Source organism: Argopecten irradians, chromosome 16 (assembly GCF_041381155.1).
Source record: "Argopecten irradians isolate NY chromosome 16, Ai_NY, whole genome shotgun sequence".
NCBI classification, from domain to species: domain Eukaryota; kingdom Metazoa; phylum Mollusca; class Bivalvia; order Pectinida; family Pectinidae; genus Argopecten; species Argopecten irradians.
This window is the reverse complement of record NC_091149.1, coordinates 9,134,284-9,162,209: the sequence shown is the minus strand read 5'-3', so window position 1 is coordinate 9,162,209 and position 27,926 is coordinate 9,134,284. Positions and strand designations below refer to the sequence as shown.

Here is a 27,926-nt window from a genome sequence, read left to right as displayed (position 1 = left end):
GTACAGTAGACAGTAATGGAGCAACTTTTTTGGTGCTGATTTGAAGTGCATCTTCATTTAACGTGTATATACTATCAATGTTAGTTTACATCAGAATATTTCTTAATACCGGTATAAATGCGACAGTGCAATTAAAAGTGTAAAATGAATTCGTACAAAGATTACAACACTGTAATTTCATATGGTGTAAAATAATTTACAGCATTATGCTATCATCGTTGAATGCATGATTCGTAATAAGAAAACACCCACGTAAAAGTTTTATCATGATGCTGTTCCCGATTATGTTATATGTCGTCGTCGTTATTCTATCACATATTACGCGTAGCAATTTGGAAACCAAATTTCTTTGTAGATTGTAGGTCGATGTTTTTCCTTCTAATACTCCGATTTTCTGCCACATCAAATAAATATAACTTGTGCATCCTTAAACGACCATTGGTTTTAATAAGAAAATCAGCAAATTCAATCATATATATGTATATATTTTTGATGTATTTTCCCAGTAATTGATTCAGACTATCCAGCGGCCATGTTTTCTTTTCCAGTTGTCCCGTTTTCATTGCAAAGATTACTAGATCTAAATTAATTGTGTGTATGAACTCTTGCTTTAGAATAATCCGCTAAGTGCGTTCTTCTATCACTCGGTCTGTCATATGTCATGCTATGCTTAATGTAAGAGAGATGTACATAGAATTCGACTGTGTTCTATATAGTTATCTTAGAGAGTGCACTCAATAATGTTAGTTGTGTAAGAACCCAGAATGTTATCGGAATAATATACATCTTTCTTGAGTTGTATAGATTCGTATTTTATGAGGCGGTTGATGTGATGTTTGAAATAATAAATTAATAATGATATTGTAACGTTTGAAATAATATAATATCACTTATGGAAATCAACGCTAGGTACATGTAGTATATTCAGAAATAAATGTAAAGATAAGATGATTTTTTGATCAAACGAAAATATGTTAATTGGACATTCAATCAAAGCTGAACATTTCGAAAAATATTTAAGGGAAATAAATGATTTGTATGGATATATGATATCAGCGTGTAAATTTAAAATACTTTCTTGGAATTGTTTTATTGAGTTTTGTCCTGTCTTTTTTTTTATAGAAATCGCAATTTTGTTTACCGAGAAGGATATACATGATTTCGTGTTTCAAAATAAATATATTTTATGACTAGTCTTTCAAAAATGATGCAACATTAAAGTCATGTTTTTGTTTTCTTTGTAAAATTTGCAAACATATATTATAATTAATTTATCAATCCTTGTAAACATAGCATGAATTTGAATTGTGATTTCATCAGTGAAACATATATGAAATTCTCTTTTTTCATCGTTTTAGTGTATAGTTTTCTCACGCAAAATGGTTCATATCCCATTTTTATAAAATTTCTGCATTTTGACTACAATTTATATTTTTACCTTTATAAAAGTACATTCAAACTATAGTTAACATGAACGTAAAGGTCGCAAAACAATCGACATAATTGATAATCCTGATAACGATTTTCATTTATGAATAATCAAGCTGTAAGGCTTTCCTCCTGTGAATTTATCTAATATACTATCCTTTAAATCCGCTGTATTAATTTCATATCTTCCGTATGTCTGTGGGATGGATATAGTGTTATTTGGCTTCGAAAGTAAGACTAAATGATATGGCTTCTGCAACGATACCACTGCTAAACAGGATATATGAAAACAGGAATGGCTTTATAACTGAATGCACCGAACACCCATACCTCAGATCTAGTCGGAGGAGGGGGAGGGGGGCAACAACAATGTAGAGAGGTTAACGTTTTTGTTATAGTCTAATGTAAACATGGTTACTGGTGAATGTCGAATAGCACATGTCTAACAGCCGTTCCCTTCACGATTATGGCTTCCCGTCTAAATATGGAGAATAAATTAAATTTGCGATCACAACACTCCAATATTGCAGACTTTGCTCCTAAAACTCCAATTAATAATTGACATATCAATATTTAATCTAATAACAAGACCATAACGCACCAGGCGAGTAAAAAATAAACTGCCGCAAGGACATTCCCTTTTTCCTTTAATGTTAGTCATGAAACATTATTATTTGTAGTGTAAATCAAAAATAAATTAATAACGCGTTATTTGTAGACAAGTCTTTTGCAAGATTGATTGAAACATTAACTCCATAACTGTCACTTTCTGGACACTGATTTTGTTGCTATAGCACTGCTAAATAAACGCAATATCACGAATGGTCATAATCACAAGTCGATGTGTTCCAGTTATGGAAACGATCGGCCTCATCTGTTTAAAAGGAACTGCTGTAAATCACTCGTTTCCTACGTTACATAAGAATATGTCTTTTTGCTTTGCCACTTACATACATGTATGTGGTCATAATGTTGCTTCTTTCACTTTTTTCTCTCACAATAATATTTCAAAAATAAGGTACTTTTATCAGTATTTGCATCTTAAACACAGTTGATTATAAACAAACACAAATGAAAAGTTTGCTAAAGAAAACGTCGTTACATTGAAATCATAAAAGTAACATAAATTTATTCCGTGGATGTTCATTTTAAGTTGTTTTCTGGTTTTTGTTTTCTGTAGAGAATCGATTAAGAATTCCATAGAATATTCCTATCTCTATTCGATTTAGATTTTCGTTTTACTATGGTTGGTCATCCACATCAGTCAGAGTTCAGTATGCTGCCAGGTAGGGCTACGATAAATAAATAACTTTGTTTTTCCCACCGAAATCCGTTTCTTCTGTTTTATTTTTCGCAATGGATATGTGTAATATACATCGCAATACCGACCATCCAGAGGGACACTTCCTGTCACATGACGTGACGTCATCCCTCTGTTGGCTGGAGTGCTATACTTCCGTTTTTCTTAGCAGTTCCTCTGTTGTCACAAGTCCATCACCTACAAATAGGAGCAAGGAAAATTGAAATTAAATAATCTAAATTATGAATTATATATATATTTAAAAGATTATGTCAATATTTCGTTATAACGGTTTATTGTAATTTAATACTTTTATCATTTTAGACCATAATGCTGGTAATTAAGTAACATTGATGTCGTCACTGAACTGGATTTTCAATACTTGACGTTGATGCTATCTAATTAAAAAAATAAGATGTCCACTTATATCAGACTTAAAATTTATTTACCGTTTTGTCGATAAAAAGAAAAATGACCATTTCATATTGTTCGGTATATTATTTTTTATGTGTATGTCCCTTAACGTAAAGAAGCAAAGTGATACTGGGAAAATGTCATGCCATTTTATAGCATAAACATTAAGATATCATCAGTTACATATAAAGGATATAAGATACTGTATATCAAGCTATTTTGCGGGTCAAAATCTTTGAAACTTTAACTTAAATCTAAAAATGAAATTTTAAGTGAATCATGATTTCGCGAGTTGGCTTCAAAAATATACATAATCTAACCGTTTCATTGATATTTTACGGATCATTTTTTATCGACCATGGCGATGACCCGAGAAATAGTGAAAATAGGATTCCCTCAAAAATAAGCAGTTATACAATATTTTACTATTAAAGTCATTTATGTAGATCACATACCATTTGTATCTACAAACTTTCGAATCAAGGCTTCGGCTACTTCCGGATGTTCTGCTAACTGTTCTGCTAGTTCTTCCACTCGCATTAAAACCCTGAAATGTAATTTGTCAAATTTAATAATGCTTCGTTGTCATACAGTGAGAGTTAAATACCATGTAGTGTTAATGCATAACCTGTAAAGAGATAATAATAAAAAAACATCAATACAAAACATTATATGTTTCCACTGTTTTTCCATTACTTAAAAGCTATGTCGATAAGAATTCCCTATTGTATTTATACCATTACATAATCACGTGAGATTCTGTCAAAGGAAATTGTGACATTAACACACAGGTCCCTATGGACGAGAGCTCCTAACGCTAATAATCCTATATAACACACCTTTCTGACATCTAGGAACACATTTATGGTTTCGAGGCCCTTCAGAGTGAAGATTCCGTAACAACGAATGCATTACAAAGTGTTTAACATGCATCTTTATATTGTTATATCTGCAAAAAATAGGTGACAAAATTCAGGATCATTTTAACAAACCTACAGAAAATGCTTTTTAAACTTAAGAAGCGTGATTTCAAACTCGTCCAAATGTCCTTTCTATTCTAATGTGATCCCGTTGTCTCGAATCAGACGATCCTTTCACACAATGCAGTCATATCTAATAGTATCTTTGTCACAATTCAGTCACTACTAATGGTGCTTGTAACATTTGAGTTGGCATAACGCAACCATTATGATATTTTCCGTTTTGCCGAATGCCATTTACTGAAGAAGTTGCCTTTCAATACGAACATTTAATATCAATTTGTGTATTTTCTAGTGATAGACAGTTCAAGTTCCCTTTAACAATATTTTTCTATATTCTTCTGTTTTCTGACGAAATTGTATTTGTTGCGTTAGAAACCTTTGAAACGTTATAGGAAATAACAACTCCCCTCAGTTTTGGTTATCATTAGCTTAACGCCCTATTAACAGCCAGGGTCATTTACGGGAGTACCCGGATAAAAACTACCGACAGCGATTAGTAGCTGGCAATTGGTCCAGATGGGATTCGAATTCGTGACCCAGCGTTGTAACTCTTGTGGTAATATTTCGCGACATCTTAACCACTCGGCCACCGCGGCCCCATATTTAATATTACATGCATAGTAGAAATATGAAAATATGTCGAACCACCAGGCCCCATTCGGTGTGCCTTCATAAATATATTATGACAAGCATACATGACCCGTAGGAATTGTTTTCCCTGTTATCTTGCATTCCTAGCATGACTTACTTCATTATAAATTGACTAGGTGCCGGGTTGCACTAATGAGTGATCGGTCGAAATCTTATTTGCAATCACCTGTTAAGATTTAATGCAAAGTGTCGATTATATCTTTCAATGTCGCGAGCATTTTTACTCAATGACATTGAACTTCAGATTTGTTAGAGAGATTTAAGCTATTACAAAGTAGATATTAAACAATACTACAGGATAACCTATATACACGATTTGGTTAAAACGTCAAAATCATTAAAGGATGCGTGTCGCGCCAAGTGTAGATGGTGGATGAAAGTCGGAGTACCTAGAGAGAATACCACCGATCATTCATTTTATAACATTTTCTGTTAATAGTCTGAACTAGCAAAAGTAAACAGTAATTTATTATAACATTTTATTGTATATAAATAAATATTCCCTTTAACGGCGTACCAGAATTAGATGACGGAGGACAGTCGGAGTACCTAGAGAAAAACCACTGCCTTGTGGTCAGTACATGACGATTGGCCAAAATGGATTCGAACTCAGGTCCCAAAGGTTAAGGGTTTGAGGTAATATGTTTGAACAGCTTAAACACTGCTGTCTCTTTTACACAAACAAAACCCAAACAAAAGGTTTTGTTATACCCCTATGAAATAGTTCCTATTTGAACTCTATTGCCAAAAAAGCCAATAAATGAACTGTTCCGTCGAGCGGTCCAAAAAACTGTTAAAATCGACTGTTAAAATGTGCTGTTGGACCGGAGTGACGTCACACCTACAATTCGTGACGTCAATGCATTGTTTTGAGTCAATGGGTATAACAAAACAGTTATCGACTGGGATTTCGGGCAACAGATGATTTGTTGGACCCTCACACAAACTGTTGCCCTCGGCCTTCGGCCTCGGGCAACAGTTTGTCTTCGGGTTCAACAAATCATCTGTTGCCCTCAACCCCAGTCAACAACTGTATATTAATGATAAAAGTTCTGAAACGTTGTATACAGCTTAATAGTCTTTTGTTGCTCGGCCTAATGTTACGAACCAAAAGTACAATAAATCGCCGAGAACAATCTAATAGAATGTGTGTTAAATACATGTATATATGACTAGATGAATTGCGTAGGCTGATCGTTCAGATTCCAATATTCTTTGTCTCCTTAGAAACCTCACTGCAATTGGTATCTTATGGTCGACGATAACGTAATTGAATGAGCGACGATAACAAGACACACAGTAAAACGACAGCGATAGCTGAGGTTGGTCATGTCCACAGCAATAAGCGAGAGGTGGAGTGAAAATACGGCAAACAATTCAGTTAGTGGTTTATGATTAATTTAGTTTGTCTTTCAAGCAGATGCTTATCACCGTCAATTGATTAATATAGTTTAAATTAAGACGCTGTCCACATGTTTGATAGACGGTCGTTTTGGTTGTAATTTGCTTTGAGTGAACATGCCGCTCCAATTTGAGAGAGCGTGTGCCAGGTCTGGACCACCGGCGAAGCGCTCTGTTGCTATTAAATACACTGTCGTTTAAGTTGTGGAAACTTAACATCGTCTAAACAAAACTTGGGATTTTAAAGATATTTCTAAATGAATATGTGAAAGCTTCCATTCCGAAGACAGAAACTTTTTCGATATCGTTCCTACAAATGCATTGTTACTGTCATTAGTGAACGTAATACACATTACCCTGTGTAATATTTGCATCTGTATAGACGGTTCAATAGAATCATATTTCTTGTTTCTCCTGTGTGGGGCAATTGCCAAGTATTGACCGTTAGTCGCTGGTTTATCTCCTGGTACTCCGGCTTTCCTCCACCAACAAACCTGTCATGTCTTTACATGACCCTGACTGTTGATAGGCCGCTAATCTAATCAAACTAAAAACCATCTCATATATTTTTGGTTTGTTTTATAATTTGGCATGTATGTCATTTATATACCACATTAACCAAAATGAAAAAATAACAATCATGTTATACTATTTTCATGATTTTCACTATTTACAGAAAACCAACTTTCATTGGCATGTGATTTATCTTCGCGAATTTCACAATCCAACTTTATTCGCGAAAGTTCATCTTCGCGAACTTACATCTCAATTATGATAGTTTTTTGTTCTTTATTTGCAAATGTTAATTTTCGCAATTTATTTTGAAGCGGAAACCGTGAAATTTAATAGCCGCAAAACTTTCGTTTGGGTATGTAATGGGACCGATATGCTGACATGATCACTGCAGGAATTGTCAAATTAAAATTTTGGATCAAAAACACAAAGTGTATATGATACACTTTGTTCAGTAAATATTAAATATCAAAGAAACACAATTTAGCAAAACATGGCAATTTATTGACGCATGCCCTATCTTAAGTTCCTGTAATAATTTATACCGCAGGACATCTTCAGATACAAGTCTTTTAGATTGAAATCTCGAATAGCTATATTTTGTAACTGCATGGAGTACCTAGTCTGGTTTTTTTATGTTTTATGTTTGTTTAAATGAGGTATACCTGTAGAAATCAATGTACAATTGCTAAAACTGTAATAATGTGAAAAGAAATTATAGACCACAAGGTTGCTTCATAGTCTGAACGTATGTACTCATTTCACTGCAATGTAGATTTGAATATAAAGATTATTGCTAAAAATCAATTTTAGCTCTTATTTGCGCTTTTAAAATTAAAATCTATGTATTGAAAGAATGATGACGGGGATTAACATATCGAGAGCACTTCTTGATTCGAAAATGTGAAACATTATAACTTTAAAAGTTAGGTTCGGAGCGCTTGAAGAGATGCATGTATTATGCCTTACGTTAAATAAGTGTGATAAATCACTTCTGTGGGTACTCCAGGCATTTACTAAACATGGATGTTCGATATTTCAGTCTGTTTGACTTACATCTGATTACTTTGAATGCACTTCTACTCTGATAAAGCAATGGAACCAACGCAAACATACTAAAGCACAGCTATCTTGGTACATGTATGTCCAGTATATCTGTAATCATTTAGGATATGAGAAAAACCAAAATCAACAAACCGGATGTAAGCAGGCAGGATCAGAAAACAAAACCAACAGACCGTAACGCATACAACATTTATTATTATGATGCATAAACTAACGCAATGTTATTTCACCCTGTCAATAACATTTACTTTGACAGGTGAGTTACATCAACTAGCAACAATTTGTGTTTGCAAAGTCACAAATTGTCTCCGCCTTTGTGTACAAAACTCAAGGTTACTATAACCTGCGCAAGTTTATATGTTATGATATCCAGTCATGTGAGCAGGCTAAATTAATAGTAAGATCAAACACACTTTTATCAACTAATGGTATAAACAAATGCCCGATAAATACACAGATTTACTGCAATGCTCGTCAACGGGCGATCCACAAGGGGATACACATTTCGATATTGACCTTTGAGATCGCCCCCATTGATCAATAGAATGACCAATTAAAACCGTCGTCTCATTAGTCCTTTGGGAGATTATATTGACAAAAGCTGCAACCAAGCAACCGAGAGCAATAAACTCGGCAGACTGAGCGTGATACATTAATACGGAATCAGGGCATTTGTGGTCAAATGATTCCATCAGGAGTGCTGCCTGTCTCACGTGCAGGTGACTGATCGCCCCATGGACCAATCAGATGGCCGCTCTTATCGCATTTTGTCATGTTGTGGGATGAATAGGATGATGCGTATTGTGAAAATGTTAGGGTGATTTTGAAAGCATTTGTTCAGCAGGAGTTCACAAATATTAAAGAATTTAGTAGTACTGTATTTGAAATAACAGTCGATGCGTCGTTTACGTATGGGTGTACCTTTTTTCATGAATACTCATTTAGATAGTGCAATGACAAAATACGAATTGAAATACAATGCCAAATAGTCTTTTTGGATGCAAAAGATGTGTTTTCTTTATCATACATGTAAACTGATCGATTAATGCAATATACCAATTATTGGATAATGTTGTGTTTTACAGTGAAATGCTTTATTTTTTATTCAGAAGTTTTACGGCCTATCGTATATATTTTGTCACACATTTATTACACCCGTCGGATCACGATAATCAGCAGTTACATCTTATTACACATTGTAGTAATAGTAGTGTTATACCTATGATTATGTTTGATATTAGTTTTATGTCCCTTGCCCCTGCTCTCTTGTACAAGAACCCCGGAATAAAGAGATGGACACACAAGGTTGCTAGAAACGTGTTTACGTTATCGTTGGTTATAAACCTGCCTATCGTCGTCGATGTGCTGCGATACAGGAAACCATTACACACATCAATCTCAATATTCCACCCATGGACTATGTCATAATAAATCCAAATGCATTTCAGGAGACAACGAAATATACTGCATCTTTTGAAGTTGATAAAGAGAGCGACTCATAACTAATGGTAGTAATATATATCCTTCAATTTGGTATCTAGGTCTTCTAGATATCAATTTATGATTAAATAGACTTTACTCCTTGAGGTATATCATAACGTTGTAAATAAGTGCTATGACTTTACACTTCCACAAGAAGCAATGTGACATATTTCCACGATATAACAACACAAATGCTGTATCATTATGTTGGTGCACTTGATCTATCAGGCCCCGATTTCTCGAAACAAACTTAAGTCAAAAACTGACTTAAGTCAATTTGATTCACATAAGTTACATAAGGAGAACAACTTAAGTTTTGATTTTGACTTAAGTCAGCACTTTTTTTCGAGAAATCGGGGCCAGGACGGTATACAATGTACATACAGGGCTACACCTAGAAAGAAACCCTAAAACTACTAAACGGATTACCCACGAATGGATTGAGGAACATGATGATATGAGATAGACCCAGTGCACATCAGGATGACACACCACGACCCTTCGCGTTACTCCCACAGTCTAATATAAGTGACACAAGAACTACTATCATAAACATCTTTATGCAATAAATCTCAAGTTTGATATGGCAAAACATCATCATCATTTAACAAAACTAGGAGCAGTGGGTGTTTATTCATATTCCGAGGCAAAATACTATTGAATTATCAAGAAGAAAAAAGCGTTACAATTGTATACTATTAAAGAAATATTAAAACCCTATAAACGTGTGCAATAACTTCCACAAGAAGCAAACCATATTTCCACAGTGCAACAATATACCAACACTGATGCATATGGAAACAGAGGCTGTATAACATACTCGATTACACTGTGATGGGAACCCTTCCACCAATAGACGGGTTATTCACAAATGAATTTAAGAACATGGTTATATAAGATCGACCTAGTCTATTTCAAGATGATATACTACAATTCTCTCATTTTATTCTCAAAGCCTGCAAATGTTACTATGTGTTGGTCACAGCGTAAGAAATGTATGTGTGACTAGACTGAAGTAGTTCTATCCAGGAACTTGTCTCATCAACGTAATTTTCCTAGTAGGAAAACATTACCTTAGTTTAGGAAAGTTCTTTAACTCAGGTTTCTCCCTTGACTTATTCGATGCTTTTTACGGAAAAATTAGGTAATGATTCCTTAAATTTAAAGAAAGCTCGTGAAACTGGACCCGGACCTAAGTTTCATCATCTTAGTTGGGGTCCAGATTCATTAACATCCTTTAATTTTAATGAATTTCTTAACTTAAATTTTCCGATATAATAAACATTACAAAAGTTAAGGACAAAATCTTAAGTTTAGGAGCATTTTTATTTAAATCAGTAATGTTTTCCTATGCAGAAATTAAAGTTAAGGAATTCCTAAAATTTAAGGAATGTTCGTGAAACGGGGCCCAGGTAGTACCACTGGTAATGCTCCTGGTTCGAATCCAGGTCCGACTGCTGCTTCCATCTCCTAGCGTTTGAAATGCATTGCCAGATGTTCTTAATTTGACATCAATCATAGCAAATTCGATTGCAATAGGCCATAATAATTCTATGTACATAAGTCATCTAATATTTGGGTCTTTTAATTGTCATTTATTAGTTTTAGTATTGAAATGAAAGTTGTATCTGCAACACACATATAATGTGTGCGCTAACATAGAGATGTGCTATTACTATTGAGTGTAGTTTTTAGTGCACCACTTCGATTTTATTGCTTAATGCATTGCTTCAGTTAGACATATGCGAAAAAATGTAGTCTAGGGGGAAAGTGATAAAATACTGTAGTATTTTATTGCTGAAGCTTATTGGAAAGGCGATGTTGGAGATTCATCACCGACTGACAAGCCCTGGATGTAAATGATTTATCATAAACCAGAGACATTTATGGCATCTATGAAAGTGTCATACTAATCTAGCAAGAGAACATAGCACATAATCTGTCATCGTTGACAATGGTCCGGAAAGTAATTTAATTAAGACGGTCAAAGTTTACCGTGGGTTTATCGTCACATCACACCGCTTATAAAAATACATCCGAGTCTATGAAATGCTTGTCGCATAGCAAGTATTTAACACCGACGCAAGATCATGTTCACACCATAAAACATACAACAGACCGCGATCAAACCCATATTTCCGCACGTGTTGTATCAAGCAATAAAAACTGCACTGTCGAAGAGGAGTTTTGTTATTACACCACGTACAAAGCCTATAATCCTTACTGTGCATAAACAATCCTGATATAAACCAAATCGATATGGTCATGAGGATGTTGGAATTGGTGGTGTAATACTACTTCTACAATTTTTGCGTGCGATTTATTTTCGCGATTTTCGCAATATTTTATCTCGGTGAACAAATATCTTTCACATGTCTTGCACAGTCAAACTCAAGAGTACGCATTCCGATTCAATTTCAAGTCGCGAAATTTAATCTTCGCGGAAATTACTTTGAAAGGAAAATCGCGAAATTTATTAGCCGCGAAAGAAAGCCGATTCACAGTATTCTGAAAGGTTTATATTATCAAATTTAAACAAGTGATCTCTAACCACAAATAAAAGACATATTGTATTTGATTTGACATGCCACGTATATTTTGAACAAGGAATGATGAGTTATCGAGTAGAATGCAATCAGGTTCCATCAACCATTCACTATCGCATTATATGATACTCTGTGGGTCAACATATGGTTCAAAATTGAATGGGAAATATGGAGGAGTGGTTAAGTTGTCTCGATATATTACCACAAACCCTCTACCCCTGGGTCGTGAGTTTGATGTCCATGTGGCACAGATGTCAGATAAAGACCTCTGACGGTTGGGTTTTGTTTAGGAACTCGGCTTTTCTCCACCTCATTGATCTCGAACTTCCCTTAATTGTCATGTTTGTTTACATCATAACGTTAAACCAAGCAAATCAAAGTATTATTGGGATTTTCATAATTCATATACCTTCTGATCGTTCACTTCTTTCGATCCTCAATACTCCAGGGTTAACTTTTACTGTCTTTATATCCATTCCTGGACTATCTCATAGTAAAACTGGAGACGGGAGAAGACACATGTAATTTGATCCTTTGATGTACATCAAAATAATCGTATAAAGGTACATTGTGGTTAACTGTGTGATTTGAAATTAGGCGTCTCTTCAAAGGAAGTCTTTGAAGGTCTGTGATTGGTCAGATTTGTTTTCTTTTGAACTGCCTTCAGTTCTATTATGATATAATCCAGGGGTGGATATAACGTCATTGATAGTAATCCCTGGAATATCGAGGATACCTTTCTGTAATGTAAGCATTCTGTCCAATACGTTCTTATCATTCACATTGAATATCTTAAATCTAAGATTCTGATTTTACTTACTGTGATTCATTATCCTCTTCTGAACCTCGATCAAAATCTTCAAACATGTTATCTCCCCTTTTTCCGAATCCGTGTCCTATACGCATGACGATTCCTTGTCTGAAACCACGTTTTGTTCTCGTGAGAGTTCTTTGGGGGAATGCATCAATTATGGAGACAGTCACAACACATAGCACTAAAACGCAGCAACAGGTCCTCATGTTGGGAATATCTGTAATCAGAAACAAATGGCGTTAATTGTCGAAATTATATTTGTTTTACGATAAATTGTTTACGTAAAGGCAAAACAAGTACAACAGACCATCTTTCTTTTGCGGCTACTAAATTTTGCGATTTCTATTCCAAAACAAGTATAATATTCGCGGATTTGTCAACTGAATGGAGTGCCTTTCAAATTCACTTTAGGTGATATACAGCTGAATATATTGACAAACGTAAATCGCCTGAGAAAAAAAATGTTTACAGTACATTCTATAGGCATTTTTCAATGTATTAAAAAGTTGGTAAAATGCGACAAAATTAAAAAAATATATTTCTATCTGAATCAAAACGATGGTTAGACATGAGTCTATATATTTAAAGCGTTGATCAAAAGGTGATTAGCTGAATTACTTGATTTACTGCAAAAATTATTGTTCAATATTTTCTAAAATGAACAAGTATGTAGAGTATCGAATACTATGAATGTCATGAAATATTTTAACGTGTTTAAAAAAAAAAAAATTTATGTTGGTTTCAAAATTATCGTTACATGTAAGTTGTGATTAGTCAAATCTTCTTTAGAACAACTGGGCCAAGTATATCATTTGAATACTAAACGCACACTCGATACACACACCTATTTAAGATAATAAAAAAAATATCAAACAACTCGAATGACTCGAATACGGTCGATACGACTTTCAGATAACCGATGCCAGTTACCTAGTCCAAGAGGAAATAGCCATCGTGACGTAGAAATTACTGACTATGGACAATCATATCAATAATAATGACCTTGACAAAATCACTATGGCAACAGCTGGAATTTAAGCTGCAGTATCAAAATGGCCTGCAGGTTCGTATACTGACCATGCTGCCATAGTTCCTCTGAGCAGACGCAGATGGATTTGTACTCAGACGTACATCAAATCGTCAGATAATCTGACATGTGACCTGGAATGTCCTAGGGCCTCACTGGTTAATTCATGAATCAAGGCATGGACAATTAGACTATTAATTAACTTGAACACAAGCACTACGAACTACAAAAACAAACAGGATTTTCTATTATTGGACGTTAATAATTCATACAGCGCACGGAATCACAGATCCCAATCCTGCCCCGAGGGATCCTGCACACGATAAACCTTCATACAGTGTCCGACACATTATTTCGTGTTACTCCTAACTCGTGTGGAATAAAATAAAACCTGCATTATTTATATTCCGCTAGCTTAATAACATGCTTTGATTTTCAAATTATCATCGTGAACACCATGCAAAGATCACTTCTTCAAAAAGTACGGCTTTGTATCTGGTTAGTGAAACAATATGGAATAGAAACTTTGTATTTGAAAACTACTAGCGTAATGCGTTTGTTGTCCGTTCACAAATTTTATCAAATGTTACCCTATCCTATCACAAGACGTAAAAATAAAGAGTCACACTCAATCTCATGTTTATCATAATGTCTTCATGTTTTTAGCATCACGTAGGAAAATAAAAGACACATGTGATGCAAAAGTATTCATATCTGTAATAACAGATCTGATGACATGTATTCTGTTTCTCGTAAGTTCCAGTTTTGGTTTTCAGTATATTGTCCATATCTTTGCGTTAATGTGGTGGAATTATCAAAGAAAATATAGATTTGTATCTACCATCTATTGACAAAAATGTCTCTATGCGAATGGGGAACATGTTGTATAAAATAGAAATTTAAAAAAAATGATATTGTAAATTTGAAGATTTTGAATAAGTCTCTTCTACCTTCACACAAGAAGAGAATTCCATGTATTGATATTATGCTGCATTAACTGATTTCTATCTTCAAATACACGTTCGGTTTTTTGGTGTGCACTAAGTGTAAACTATTACATTTGATCACCGAATTCACACGTTTCGGAAGTTTTCAACACGTAACCTGTTTTGATGTTCTACTCATTTTCTTAACATCACGCCAGTTACTGGGTTCCGCTAGCGCCTAGGACGTGATTGTGTGTCATAGCACCACCAACAGAAAATTTCTGCATCGTTTCCATTAATCGTCACAACGATGTATTATTGATGAATCTGATTCAACTTTCTCAAATTTATAGTAGAATTAATGATGGTTGTGTTGGAAATATTGATCTTTTGATACCTAAGGTTTTTTACCCCTCTTTAAATCCAATACTGATGTATCAAATTTACTTATTAGCGATACACTATGGCATAACGCGATACAAGAGCAAAACGTTGCATTATTGTTTTTTTAGTTTGCAGCCTCAAAAGCATGTTCTGTCTTTTCTGCACACCAATAACAGTCAATTACAAAAAATATTATGTTGACGTCTAAGTCTACATGATAACGGTATATAAGGCATATTGGGGCACCACAGATTTTATTTGTGGTTACATGAATTAATTGATACCCAAGGAAAATATTAAAGATCACGAATGAAGACAGGTGCATAATGAAGCTCTTTATGATAGACCGTTGTGGATAAGCTATAATAGACCGCGAGGGATGCCATTTAAAACATATAAAGAATATAAGGAGTCTAAAACTATATTCCGTAACATGCATCAAATTGCGTACATATCATATATGGACACAGTTAACAACGAACTTAATAGCACAGCTGATCTTGATACAAATTGTTCTGTCGAATGATATGGAACACCAAGGTAAAACATTTGTTAATATCTTTAGGTCAACTGATATAAGAGTTCACAAAAGAATGAAAAAACAAAACAGTTAACAAACTTCTTTTGCATTTAAGAAATGTGTGGTTATCGTGTTGTGAAGAATATTCAAGGAATACAACGTATATAGCAGTACCAAACGTCTTCTGTATTCTCGAAATGTGTGGTTCAACGGTAGTAAATAATGTGTAAGAAAGACAACAGAGAATGCTCAGAATATAAATTATACACACAGAAGGTGGAAAGGAAGTTAAATTACGTTCCAATAACTGATATCGATTGATAGAAGGCATTCTGTGTCTTAAGATAATACTTCTCAATTCATATTTTCTGTTCAGTAATGGGAAAGTTGATTTCATTCAAGTGATGAAATCATGTATTGCTTTAATCCTACCATATCGGGACTTACTAGGAATTCACGTCCAAATTCTTATAGCACAAATGATAAGTAAGAAAGGTAAAGGAAACCTCAATACCAAATCTTCTTCATTCGAGAACTTTGTCGGGTCTAGTGTTATAAAAATATGTAAGAAAGACAACAGGGCATGCTCAGAATGTAAATCCTATAAAGAGAAAGTAGGAGGGCGCTAAATTATCTAATTTGGATTCCATCGCCCCTAATTGGTACAATATCGATTTCTATTTAGATAAGCCATCCTATTAACGATAACTAGCGTAGCCACATACGTAACCATACCATTAAATGTTCCAATCACTTATATCGATCTAAAGAAGCCATTTCTTGTCTTAAAAGAATGCTTTGCAATTCGTATTCTCCAGTTAGTAGGCGAGTTTATTTCATTAGAGTGATCAAAACTGTTATGACTTAAATACAAATTTGAATTCTGCCTTTGATAGAATGCATGTTTTGACGATGAAATTGTTGTGTTTGTTAAATGATCAATTACGTATTACTTTAATACAGATTTGAATATTATTTTCGACAGAAAAAAACCCATTATGACAAGGAATTAGTTTTTGATTAAGCGTACAAAACATGTATTATTTCTATACAAATTAAAAACTGCTCTTTAATAGAAATCGTGTTTTGTTAAAGAATTTGTTTTTGAGTGAGGTCAAAATTACAATTAACACTGAATGAAAGACATACTAGCCGATGTATCGATCAAAACATACTTTGATAAAGATTCGGTTTTTTGAGTGAGGTCAAAATTACAATCAACACCGAATGAAGAAATTCGTAGACGATGTATCGATCAATTGTATAGTTGTCAGTCAACCCGAGGCACCATTAAAATGGATTCACGAAATGCAAAACCATGTGTGAAAGAGAATAACATGGAAAATACTTTCGGAATAATGATAACCGCATAGAAGGCATCAAGATAGTGGATATATTTAGACTGTGAAATAAGATTCAAAAGGATGAATATTGATAACTGTCTACGATGCATTAAGGCTCCGACAAAATATGACCACCTTGATAAACTGTTTTGTTTTCGTAATATAAAGAAAATTGTTTCATTTTTTTTTTGATATTTTTCAAATTTTCAGTAAGCATATATCATGAGATAACATTATATTTTGGTTAAGGCGAATCCTGTCTCAAATATCCAGAACAAGTTGTTTTTCAATCTACACAAATTGATTTGGAAATAACCCAAGTATTTAAAATTATCACTGTACTTTTGTATTTCATTTTATCACACAATTTGCCTGATATCCAGTAACTTCTTCCATATAAAATTGTTTGCATTTGTCGCTAGTGTTCTGTAACCTGGAACATGTTCTATTGGATGGAAATTCAATTTGACGTCATGATTTGACAATAGCAAAAATGTCGTCACGTCAGGATTCGATGACGTCGTGACAAAATGTCGGTCTCTGAACGTAGTTATTAGATGAACTGTATTTTACATTTGAGCTCATGGTGTAGCTGGTTTAATAGCTTACGATTTACAAACTGAAAATTTCAATATGATGGTGGAGAGATTAACGGGATGTAACGTTCAGTCACTAGCCAATAGCTTCGATTTCTCAAAATAAAAATGCTTACGTTCTCCTCATGTAACCTTCACGCAAAATTTTAACTCAAATCCATTTTTGACTCAAGTTTGTTTCGATAAATCGGGACCTGGTATGGTGGTTGCTATTTCGGAATGAGGTGACTGGCAGATACTGTTATAGTAAGTCGTGGGTGTATTTTGTATTCTTGATTTCCTTCTCCCACTAAACCTAACAAGTCCTTATAACATATACAACTATAAACCAAACCATTATCAATGGTAGCCTCATCATTTGTTGCTCGTTGACCTGAAATTATGGTTGATAGACCAAAACTGATGACACCCGTTAGGCTGAGCTGTACCATCTAAGCCATTGGGAGAAAGCATTCTCGTATTCTGTCATGGCTGTCAACCATCTAAATGATATCCCACTAAACCATTGAACTTTAGACATCCCATTTGTAACGATATGGTTCATTTAGAGTCTTCCTCACCGTACATTTTCTTTCCATAAATAATGGATATGGGATATGTTGGTTAACAGCCTAGGTCAAGTAAAACTATTAACAATGCTGACCTCTAGGAGAGTCTTTGTAATGCCGTTTTTAAAGCACTGATATGGTGTCATTGGGATTTGTAAAACGTCTCCACGCAATAATCATGAATAGCAGAAGCAGAGTAATTTATTATAACACTTTGCTTAGTATATATTTGTAGAGCTATTCATTACATTAGCCCTTACTACTGTAATTCACTTTATTTTAGCGTGTGAATAATGCATCCCGTCTCCGCTAATTCAACACTCGCGTTTCTGTTAATTCAACATTTGCGTCTCTGTTAACTCAACATCAACATTTGCGTCTCCATTTATTCAACAATCCCGTCTCTGTTAAATTCAACATATTCGAAAAATATTAATTCTTAAATAGAATTACATATATATATATATATAAGTTTCCTTGTGTCATAGGTTTTGTATATGAATTCGCAAAACAGTTGAATTCGCATATCAACTTAACGCGAAATTACACAAAATTTTGTATATCGCAAAAAAGTTATTTATGGTATTTGCATTTATGTATTAAAAGTGATTTAATTAAATGTATAATCAAGAAATGATATGCATTTGTAAGCTTTTGTAAGATATGTGTTCTTGTCAACATTGAAACCAAACTTTTATATAACACCAAAGGCTGAAGACAGCAGTTCGGTTCAAAGTTATAACAAACAATTCAAACATATCTGTTACATCACCATCATTCTTTTCCCACTATAGAAGAGTGAAGAGAATGAAGACAGAGGATATGGTAAATGAATTTCTATTTTGAACAATTTTATTTAAACGAAAGTGCACGTACCATATGTCGGAACATGCATTTAAATTGAAAATGTTACAATATCATTGCAGGTATCAACAGTGCGGTGATTCAGAAGAATATGACTTCACTATATGTCCCATCATTAGTGCGTGTGTAGGAAAACCCATGACAGACTAATCCGTACGTTCTAAATATTACTGAAGAAAATCGCGTGCATGAGTGCAATAAATCAAACTTGAAATGGCATTATATTTTCTAATAAAACTCAATTTTTAAATTTAGAAATTAAAAATAAAGTCGGGCCTGCAAGACTCCAGTAAAATTAGCTTCCTCTTGTTAAAAGAATAGTATCTCTAGTTCGTTGAACATCCATAAATAAGAAGATCATAAAGTTTCCTGCATATCTTAATGATTTAAAACGGATTCCAATTAGTAATAGATGTTGATGAGACATAGGGTGAACTATCAAATGTGACTTCCAAACAAGCATGTTTGCTGTGTAATGGTGAAAAGTGCATGTATTAGTCCAAAACACCCACATGCAATTAAATGTGGGGACCAACCCAGAGGCCATTGCATCAGGTGTAGCTTGCCGTCTTAGAATGACAATAGTTGTTGATTGGTAGTTGATGCAATATCAGAAACAAGCCCAGGTGTAGTAAAGCACAAAATCTTCAATTTATGCCGATATGAAGTGGAAAAAGCACATGAAAATAGAAGCGGAGGTGTCACGGCGTCTGGGTCAACGAAGATTCCCTCAGGACCCAATAATTTGCTCCATCCGAAAGAATCGGTATCTGAACAATCGGGCGTGAACACCTCGTGAAAGTGTATTTACAAACTATTACTGTTTGTCCTTGGAAATGCACGTGCAGGTTACCCCTGACAATGCTATTAGACTATGATAGATCGATGGGCGGCCGGAGCTGCTTCTAACCGACGCTGAAGATAATGCGACAGGTCAAAGAGACAACGCGAGGATTGAAGGATTACCAAACGGATATATGATGATAATGAAATCTGTTCGGAGAGTTTTTCTGTTAGGCTGTAGGCAAATTGTCCATCATTGGGCTCTAACTATAACTATTATATACATAATATGTTTCTGCTCGGTTGTCTAGCATTGTAATAATCTGTATGGAATTTGATATACTGTGCTTGGTGTTTGTGAAGCGACAGTTTTGTTCCCGGTATTTCATGTGATTAACTGGTGATATCTTCCTAATAATAGAAAAGTACAAAGTTAAGTCGGAGAAAATATACGTAACAGAACTCTATCTATCGTTCTTTCTTATTGATTCCCATACCAGGCTATAATGAATGACCGCTTCGATTATCGGTGACCAGGTATCTAAGCTGTTGAACATTAGGCCAGTGTTCGGAGGTCCCGGGTTCGAATCCTGTTCTGCTCCTACATGTTCTTCTCTCCTATAAACCGTTTCACCATTACCTTAGATAGCGGTATTTGGGAATAGCCAGTCCATAGTCGTTGGTTTTCACCCAAAATTTCCATATAATTTGTGTACCCTCTGTCACAGTTTGTGCAGTAGACCAAGTGCATGCAGGTGACGCCTTTTACGCTAGGACCGAGTTCTGGTCGAATATGTTTGTAAAGTAGATTAAAATAAAAAATAAAAAATAAAAAAAAACTTAGACATATTAAAGTTGTATTTCCTGTAAATTTCACCATCACAAACTCTCATAAAACATACAATATGTGTGTATGAATGCCTATATATGATGGTTCAGATCCATAAAAATAACAATACACTATTGACATAACGGTAAATGTCGCATGAAATATCACACGTTTTGAAAGGGCCGCCACAGTCAACGCCATGTTTCAAACTTTCGGGTAATATCGGAAAACCGAGTTTCATCATGTGACCGATATCGACGATACTCGTATAGATCGGAACCTCCCGAGCCGTATGGCGTGCTCAATATCGGCAATACTAGTACAGATCGGAAAAGATCGTCACAGTTCAAATACGTCCGAGCTATTTTAAACGTGTACACGTTAAACAGTATTTTTTTTACTTTTATAATTAAAAATACTCCCAGTGCTATATAAAAAGTGGTAAAAATATAACGTTTAGACCTCGGATAGACGGAGAAAAATGTGTATAACACTTAAAGAGTTTTCACTATGACAAAAAAAAGCGGAATTGATAGACCATGCAACTTTTACGTGAATGATTTAGAATTAGCTATTGATCAGTTACGTTAAAGTTCAGAAGATCTAAAACCGTCATATTAATCGAATATATATAATTAATATGGAATATATCTCCTTGGGTGGTAACCTATATTGTCACATTTGGAGTCAAAAATTATCTTTGATAAAGAATAGTGCATAATTAAGCACATTTCCATAACGATACATATTACAATTTCAAAATGGTATGGATATGAGATATTATATACGAAAATAAATATTTGAAAAATATGTTAGTGATAGTAAAACTTTGACTTCTCAGTAGAGAAGATTCTCAAAATGTTTTTGTCAGGACGTCAGCACCAAGGAATTAGAGCTAGGAAAATTATCATACAATTAAATTTGACATTAAGATAAAATGTTAAAGAATCTAATCGACTATTAAAATGACATAACACAATATTCAATTTCTAATTGGTTTAGTACATGATACTGCTACCTTACATATACCACATAAAACAAAACACTATTTCCACTCTGAAACTATTTTAACTTGACCAACTATATAAACAAAAATAAATAAATAAATAAATAAACGAGCTGACGATAAGACGCATGGTCTCATATCCGCTTGCTCAAAAATATTGTAGATGCAAGTGAATATCAACATAAAATACAAAATTTATATACATTAATTGACTTGACATATCGTTTTACTATTAATGATCGTTATAGTATCATTTTGAAAAAAAAAAAAAAAAATGAAAATAGATAATACTCCCAACGGGATGAAATGCGGCAAATGCATGAATTTCCCATCGGATTTGATACTACTGTCGAGCAAGGACATAATTCACCTTGGCGCAAGTAAAAGCTTGACGATATGTCAATCAGGGTGTAAATCTCCAGGTGTAATTCTATTCCCTATCGCACAATCTATCAAATACCAATGATATCTATAGATGTATAAGCTGCAATACATTGTGATTTATTATGTCTGCTTGTAATAAATAGTACATAAATGGCTTTGTTTTGATGCAAATTTGAAATGTATTACCATTTGTAGTGATATTGAAAAAATGACTTCATAAAAAAGACACCTGAGTTTCAACAATGGAGTGATTCAGTTTAAATAATGTTTATGTGAGGCAATAAAAACATACGATATACGATGCATGAGAGACATAAATTTGAAGATAGTTAAATGATTAGGGAAATAAACACCTGTTAGAATGTACGTATATCAAGACAATTTCATTCCTCATGGTTACCCCATGAATCACCTTGGTGGACAATTCAATCTCAGAAGAAGTATTCTGTAATTGATGGATGGTGATATTATCTTTGCATTTTATTATTCATTTAAACATAGATGTCACTATTTTTTTAAAATTTCAACGGGATATGAAGAATTTTTTGTTTGCGAAATGTGTCAATCCGCCGCTAGGATTCTCACAAAAGTTTGCAAACATACCATTCCATTGATTTTTCAAGGGATTACTTTTTTCCATTTTATTACGCAACGTAGATGTGTATATTGTGACGTCACGATAATGTCGGACTTTTGCACCATTCCAGAATGTTTTTCCATAGAGCTAGGAAAAAATGCTTCAATCAGAAAGTTGGATTTCGTATGAAAGTAGAAAAATGAATTATTGTCATTTTTTATATGTTATACGTGTTTAGTTTGACGATATCTAGATAAGGAAGGTTAATCAACATAGTCCGTCTTTGCATATTACAGAGTTAGCTCCCTTGCAGGTAGTTGTTGATTGTGACCTCATTATTTTGTGAGCGCAATTCACGTCGTTTTCTCCGAAAAGTATGACGTTACGCTCGGAAATACATGACGTCACAAAATCTGTGGTTTAAGTGGCCGGAAAATCTTCGATAATAGTTAATAGTAAGTAGAAAATACTATATACTGATCAATATACACAATCGCTTTAATTTTAAGGAATTTCAAAGTCAGGAATAGATTCGTTCTAGTGTGTTAATCGGTATTCATATGAGTTACGAAGTACAAAGTCGTAGGAGTGCAAAGCCTGTTTAAGCTGTATTGACCATGGTTATATAATGAATACAATAGGTATTGACGTTTAATGGATACTTTCATAAGTGGTATAGCCACAGATGCTGCAGCTATGTGGTTTCGAGTAACAACATGATCTAATATATTTACATTCATTAGTCACTTCTACTATATACTTTAACAATGCAAAGTGAAGTCAGTGGGTGTATAACTGACACCCAAAACGTGACCATTATGACGTCACTAATGTTGATATAGTAACGTCAACTGATCACCGTTAAAATGGCTGTTCCATCTTGTGGATTAAATCGTCGTTGATAACCAGTGTTTCTGTTATAACTGAACAAACAAGGCTAAGTGAAGTCAATGGGGGTATAACTGACACCAACAAAGTGACCATTATGACGTCACTAATGTTGACATATTTTCGTCAACTGATCACCGTCAAAATGGCTGTTCCATCTTGTGGATTAAATCGTCGTTGATAAACGGGTTTTCTGATCTAACTTAAACAGATCCCTGAGATGAGTTAATAATGTAAATATAAGTACTAAACTATCTTCCTACATTATTTTATGGAATCCATATAGACCAAATATTCCATTGGAAGACAGTTTAATGCTTTATATCCAATGTATTTGCTTCTAGTTACCTCGTTTTAAATTCATATATTTACATTTACAACTACTTGTCACTTCTAATGTGAAATATTTGCTAGTATTGTTATCATAAAACAAAGTAGAGTTTACACGTGTGCTTCTTAAGCGTATATTATATACTATATTTATAAAAAAAAAACGACGATGGCATAAAAAGCATTTCAAGACAAAGTGTAGAAGTATATCGTCGTTAAGGAACGATTTTCCAGTTTTAACCTAATAATCGTTAAGGCAGAAACCCGCAAATTGAGCTAAGAGTTAAAAAAACAACCCATTAACATATATTGTTCTTACATTTATGGTATATATAAATAGGTCTGAAGAAGGTCTGAAGAAGCATCTACATAGTTTAATGCGTAACTTTATCAATTTAGTAGTACAGGGATAAATATACGGCAACGTCAATTGCTCCTGACGTCAGATGTCACAGTTTATCGTCTAAGTCACCAAAAACCTGATGGACTAATATTGATCCAGCGACACAATCAACTGTAAATACATATAAGTATTTTATACAATATAAATAGAGAAGTAAACAGTTATTGACCGCTGATTGATGTTTTTTCTCTGATGAACTTACCTCCATTTTCTAAATATATCAGATCATTTAATGACTCTGGCTGTTAAAAGGCTAGAAAAAATGCAAAAATAAATAAAATCCAGAAAATAAATTATTTAATTATTTTTAACGATTAAAATTACCGTTATTCACATTTTGTTTCTGATTGAAATTGGTTAATTAGAACACGGTTTAATTTTCTTTTAAACTCAGGATGGCTTGAAATATTTTGATGCATTTTAAAGAAAATATGTTATTATATGTTTGCCTACTGATTGGGTTTTGTTTGTTGCTTTCATGAAGGCGTGGATTGCATTTAACATTGACAAACGATAGCGGTGTATAGAACCAGTGACATGTTAAGAGTAGAAGAGGCCAAGGATATGGCTGCTCGCCAATGTGGTATCCAGGAACACTCCGAGTGCTATACAGTCAAATTCAATATTGACAATCCCTGATACATGTATGATGCATTTTATTTCCCCCTTTTCTACCCGAGATATGCAAGCTCTATTGTAGGAGAACAATGGATGGTCTGGTATTTCTTTATAGCTTTGGCTATAGTCGTTATCACCTTATCAATCTAATTGCATTCATTGCAAGCATGACTACTTTAAGCCCACTGTAAATATTTGTAATTAACACGGCCGTTTCCAATGTAATAACATTTATGTAATTATACATGACATCGGTAAGTTAAGTGAATAAAATACCAAATATATATATTTTTATTGGATACATTTAGATGTAAATTTCTTTTTGTGATTATCAAATCAATATTGTAGGATTATTCTTAATGGATATATGTAAATGTGAATTTTATTTTATGATTATCAAATCAATATTCTAGTTTAGTATGTGACTTATAAAAACTTAGATTAAATGGATACGTTTGAATATGAATTTAATTTTGTGATTATCAAATCAATATTCTAGTATAGTATGTGGCTTTTAACAAATTGAGTTCTGATTAAAAATAAAAATTTGACATCGCGATCGAAATCAAATTACCCAAAGAAAACGTCTTTTATTACAACTAGCTATAATATTGACAGTTATACTGGTATCGATGATATACAGCCGTTTGGCATTGTAATGCGATATTATTGCGTTTGCTATTTACAGTTTCCAGATTAACATCAAATGCACGACCATTACACATTATGAAGATTCCTGGCACACTATAATATACTCATGACATGGAAACTGATATGGATTTTTTGTCATACCACTATGGTTTTGATAACAGGCTTCGAATGCTAGTTTAGTTAATAGCGGTCTCTTGTTGTTTCTTCACTGCCTTAGGTCCAGATATAGGAGAAAATTATATTTCCAATCACAAATGCAACGTTACTGTTATTGAGCTCAATGTGTTAGGAATATTTTGTATTTAAGTTCTTAATCTATTTATCGTGATGCATAAAACTTGTACTTGAAACGCTATTACTTGAACGCATGATAGACATTGCTACATGAATTTGTTGTCTACTATAGCTAAAATCTATGGTTTCGGTATCTTATCCGTAAAAGTCAAAACGTTTAAGCGAGAGAATACGGAAATATCAAGAGGACTTGTTAATAACATATAAATGCTGTTTTTTTTTCTTTTTGAAATTTTGAAATAAAACTTAACCACATCACAGACATATAACTTTTATTCATTTTTTGTTTGTGTGTGTGTGTGTGTGTGTGTGTGTGTTTTTTTGTGTTTTTTTGTTTGTGTTTGTGTGTGTGTGTGTGTGTGTGTGTGTGTTTTTTTTTCTTTTTTTTCTTTCTTTTTTTTTCGTATCCGCAATGATAATGAAGGGAAATACATCCATTCTATGAAGCATTTCTAGTAGAACTTGTATACGTTAATACGAATTGCTGGATATCTGGAAGTCTTTTGTATCTACAATATTTACATTTTTATTGTAACCACAGTTAAATTCGCGGCAACGGAATGTGAAGGACGATCCTATATAAATACATATGTTTTGTAGAATATTTCTCGAAACATTTCAATTCGCATTCAAGACCTTTGTAAAAAATGTGTATCTCTCAAAAATTTGTCTTTTACAGTACTCTATTTTATATGATATTTCATAATTGAAAAATATGCGTTATCTAGTTACTTTCACACTTTACCTATTATTTATGGTATATATTATTCTTTTTTGAGAATGATCAAGATAAATAAGTTTCAAAGGTTCGATATTTCCTTGTCGAAAAAGTATCATGTCTGAAAACTGACATGTTAAGTTAAGAAAAGTGGTTTAGAACTTCTGTCGTCTTTATCAGAGGGGTAGATTTTAGATTTTAAAATAATAGTATATTACGAGTTGAAACTTGAGGAGCATACTGGTTATACAATAGCTCTCTCCCTCCCCCACCTCTCTCTTTCTCGTTCTTCCCTCACTCTCTCCCTCTCTCTCTATCTCAAATACAACTTTATATATTATGTATATATTCTCTTGTAAATGCCATCTTGTCTGTAATTTGAATGTTTTATTATTTTTGGGAACGGGCTTTATATAAGTTGTATAACTTGTGCCCAATCCCATTGCACATTTTGCAATAAAATATGTTTAAATCAAAATAAAACTGACATGTAATATACAGTTATGTAAAACACGTTGTCTCGTTATTCACTTTCAGAACGTTAAATACGAAAATAAGGTTTGTTACGATAAACATTCAATACCCTAATATGTGTCAATATCGGCTATTGTAGCGCTTACTCCTACACTCAATAGCTCTGTAGCTATGCCAGATTGATTGATAGTAAAACTCAAGATACGATGGTCTCTCCGAGTTTCCCGTCTCAATTAACCGTTTCCGGAATCTTCGTCACGTCTCTTTTACATCCATCACTCGAATACAACCAATCACACACTTCCGGTTTCAATAGCTTTCGATTTTTATGTCGAGATGCACGATAAGAGCATGGCCGATTGGATTTCCGGTAATTCGATAAAAGTCAAAGAAAAGCGCGTCAAGTATGCACTTGATTACATTTTCGACATTTAATTATATAAACATTAATAATCGGCCAGTTTTATTTATAAATTAATTGTCTCAACATAACGAGAGCTGTTACGTTACACCTACAAACACGAAGACAAGATTGTTACAGTTATTACACGAATAGTTTGATTTATCGATGTCATTTATCACCGTATGTATCGCTCTGACTCCTTCAAGAAATGTCAATTTGAACTACGCAATAGTGTCAGGGTTCGTAATTCAGAAATCTGCAACAGCTATCAATCATGTTTACTTTGATATACGCGCTTAGATGTAATTCAAAACGCACTTCACGAACGCTAATTTTTATTAAGAAAATTAATCAATAAGGAAATAACCTTTTTTAGGTAAAATGTGAGAACTCTTTCTATATAATGACACCGATACCATATTTCTAAATTTAAATGTAACCGAACAATCATAAACATGTTTTCGATAAAAGTCCCTCCCACTAGACTTGAAACTAAAAAACTGGAGGTTTTTCAATAATTCAAAGTGATCGATACATATATTGGAAAATTTATTAATTAAAAAGTATCAAAATTCTGCATATTACTGTTTATAAATTTAAACTGAAAATAAGTCAAAATAAATCAACAACTTTAAATACAGTTACCAAATATCCTAGACTGAAACATTAAATTGACTATTGTGATGTGGTTCCCCTTACTTTAACAAAAGTATTGAGCCTGAATTTTCTTCATTTCGCATCAAGCGTATAATATTGTCAATAT

General features: G+C 33.8%; 1 protein-coding gene across 1 annotated transcript in view; it reads right to left on the bottom strand.

The window, feature by feature from the left end:
• Nucleotides 1-2,032: 2,032 nt before the first annotated feature.
• Nucleotides 2,033-27,926, bottom strand: part of LOC138310628 (allatotropins-like) — a 49,919-nt gene continuing 24,025 nt past the window's right edge. Inside the window, exons 2-4 of the mRNA XM_069251909.1 lie at nt 12,604-12,814; nt 3,598-3,689; nt 2,033-2,926 (exon numbers count right to left, since the gene is read on the bottom strand). Coding sequence (XP_069108010.1) covers nt 2,877-2,926; nt 3,598-3,689; nt 12,604-12,803 — 342 coding nt within the window. The 5' untranslated portion in view covers nt 12,804-12,814 and the 3' untranslated portion in view covers nt 2,033-2,876. The remainder of the gene's footprint in view (nt 2,927-3,597; nt 3,690-12,603; nt 12,815-27,926) is intronic.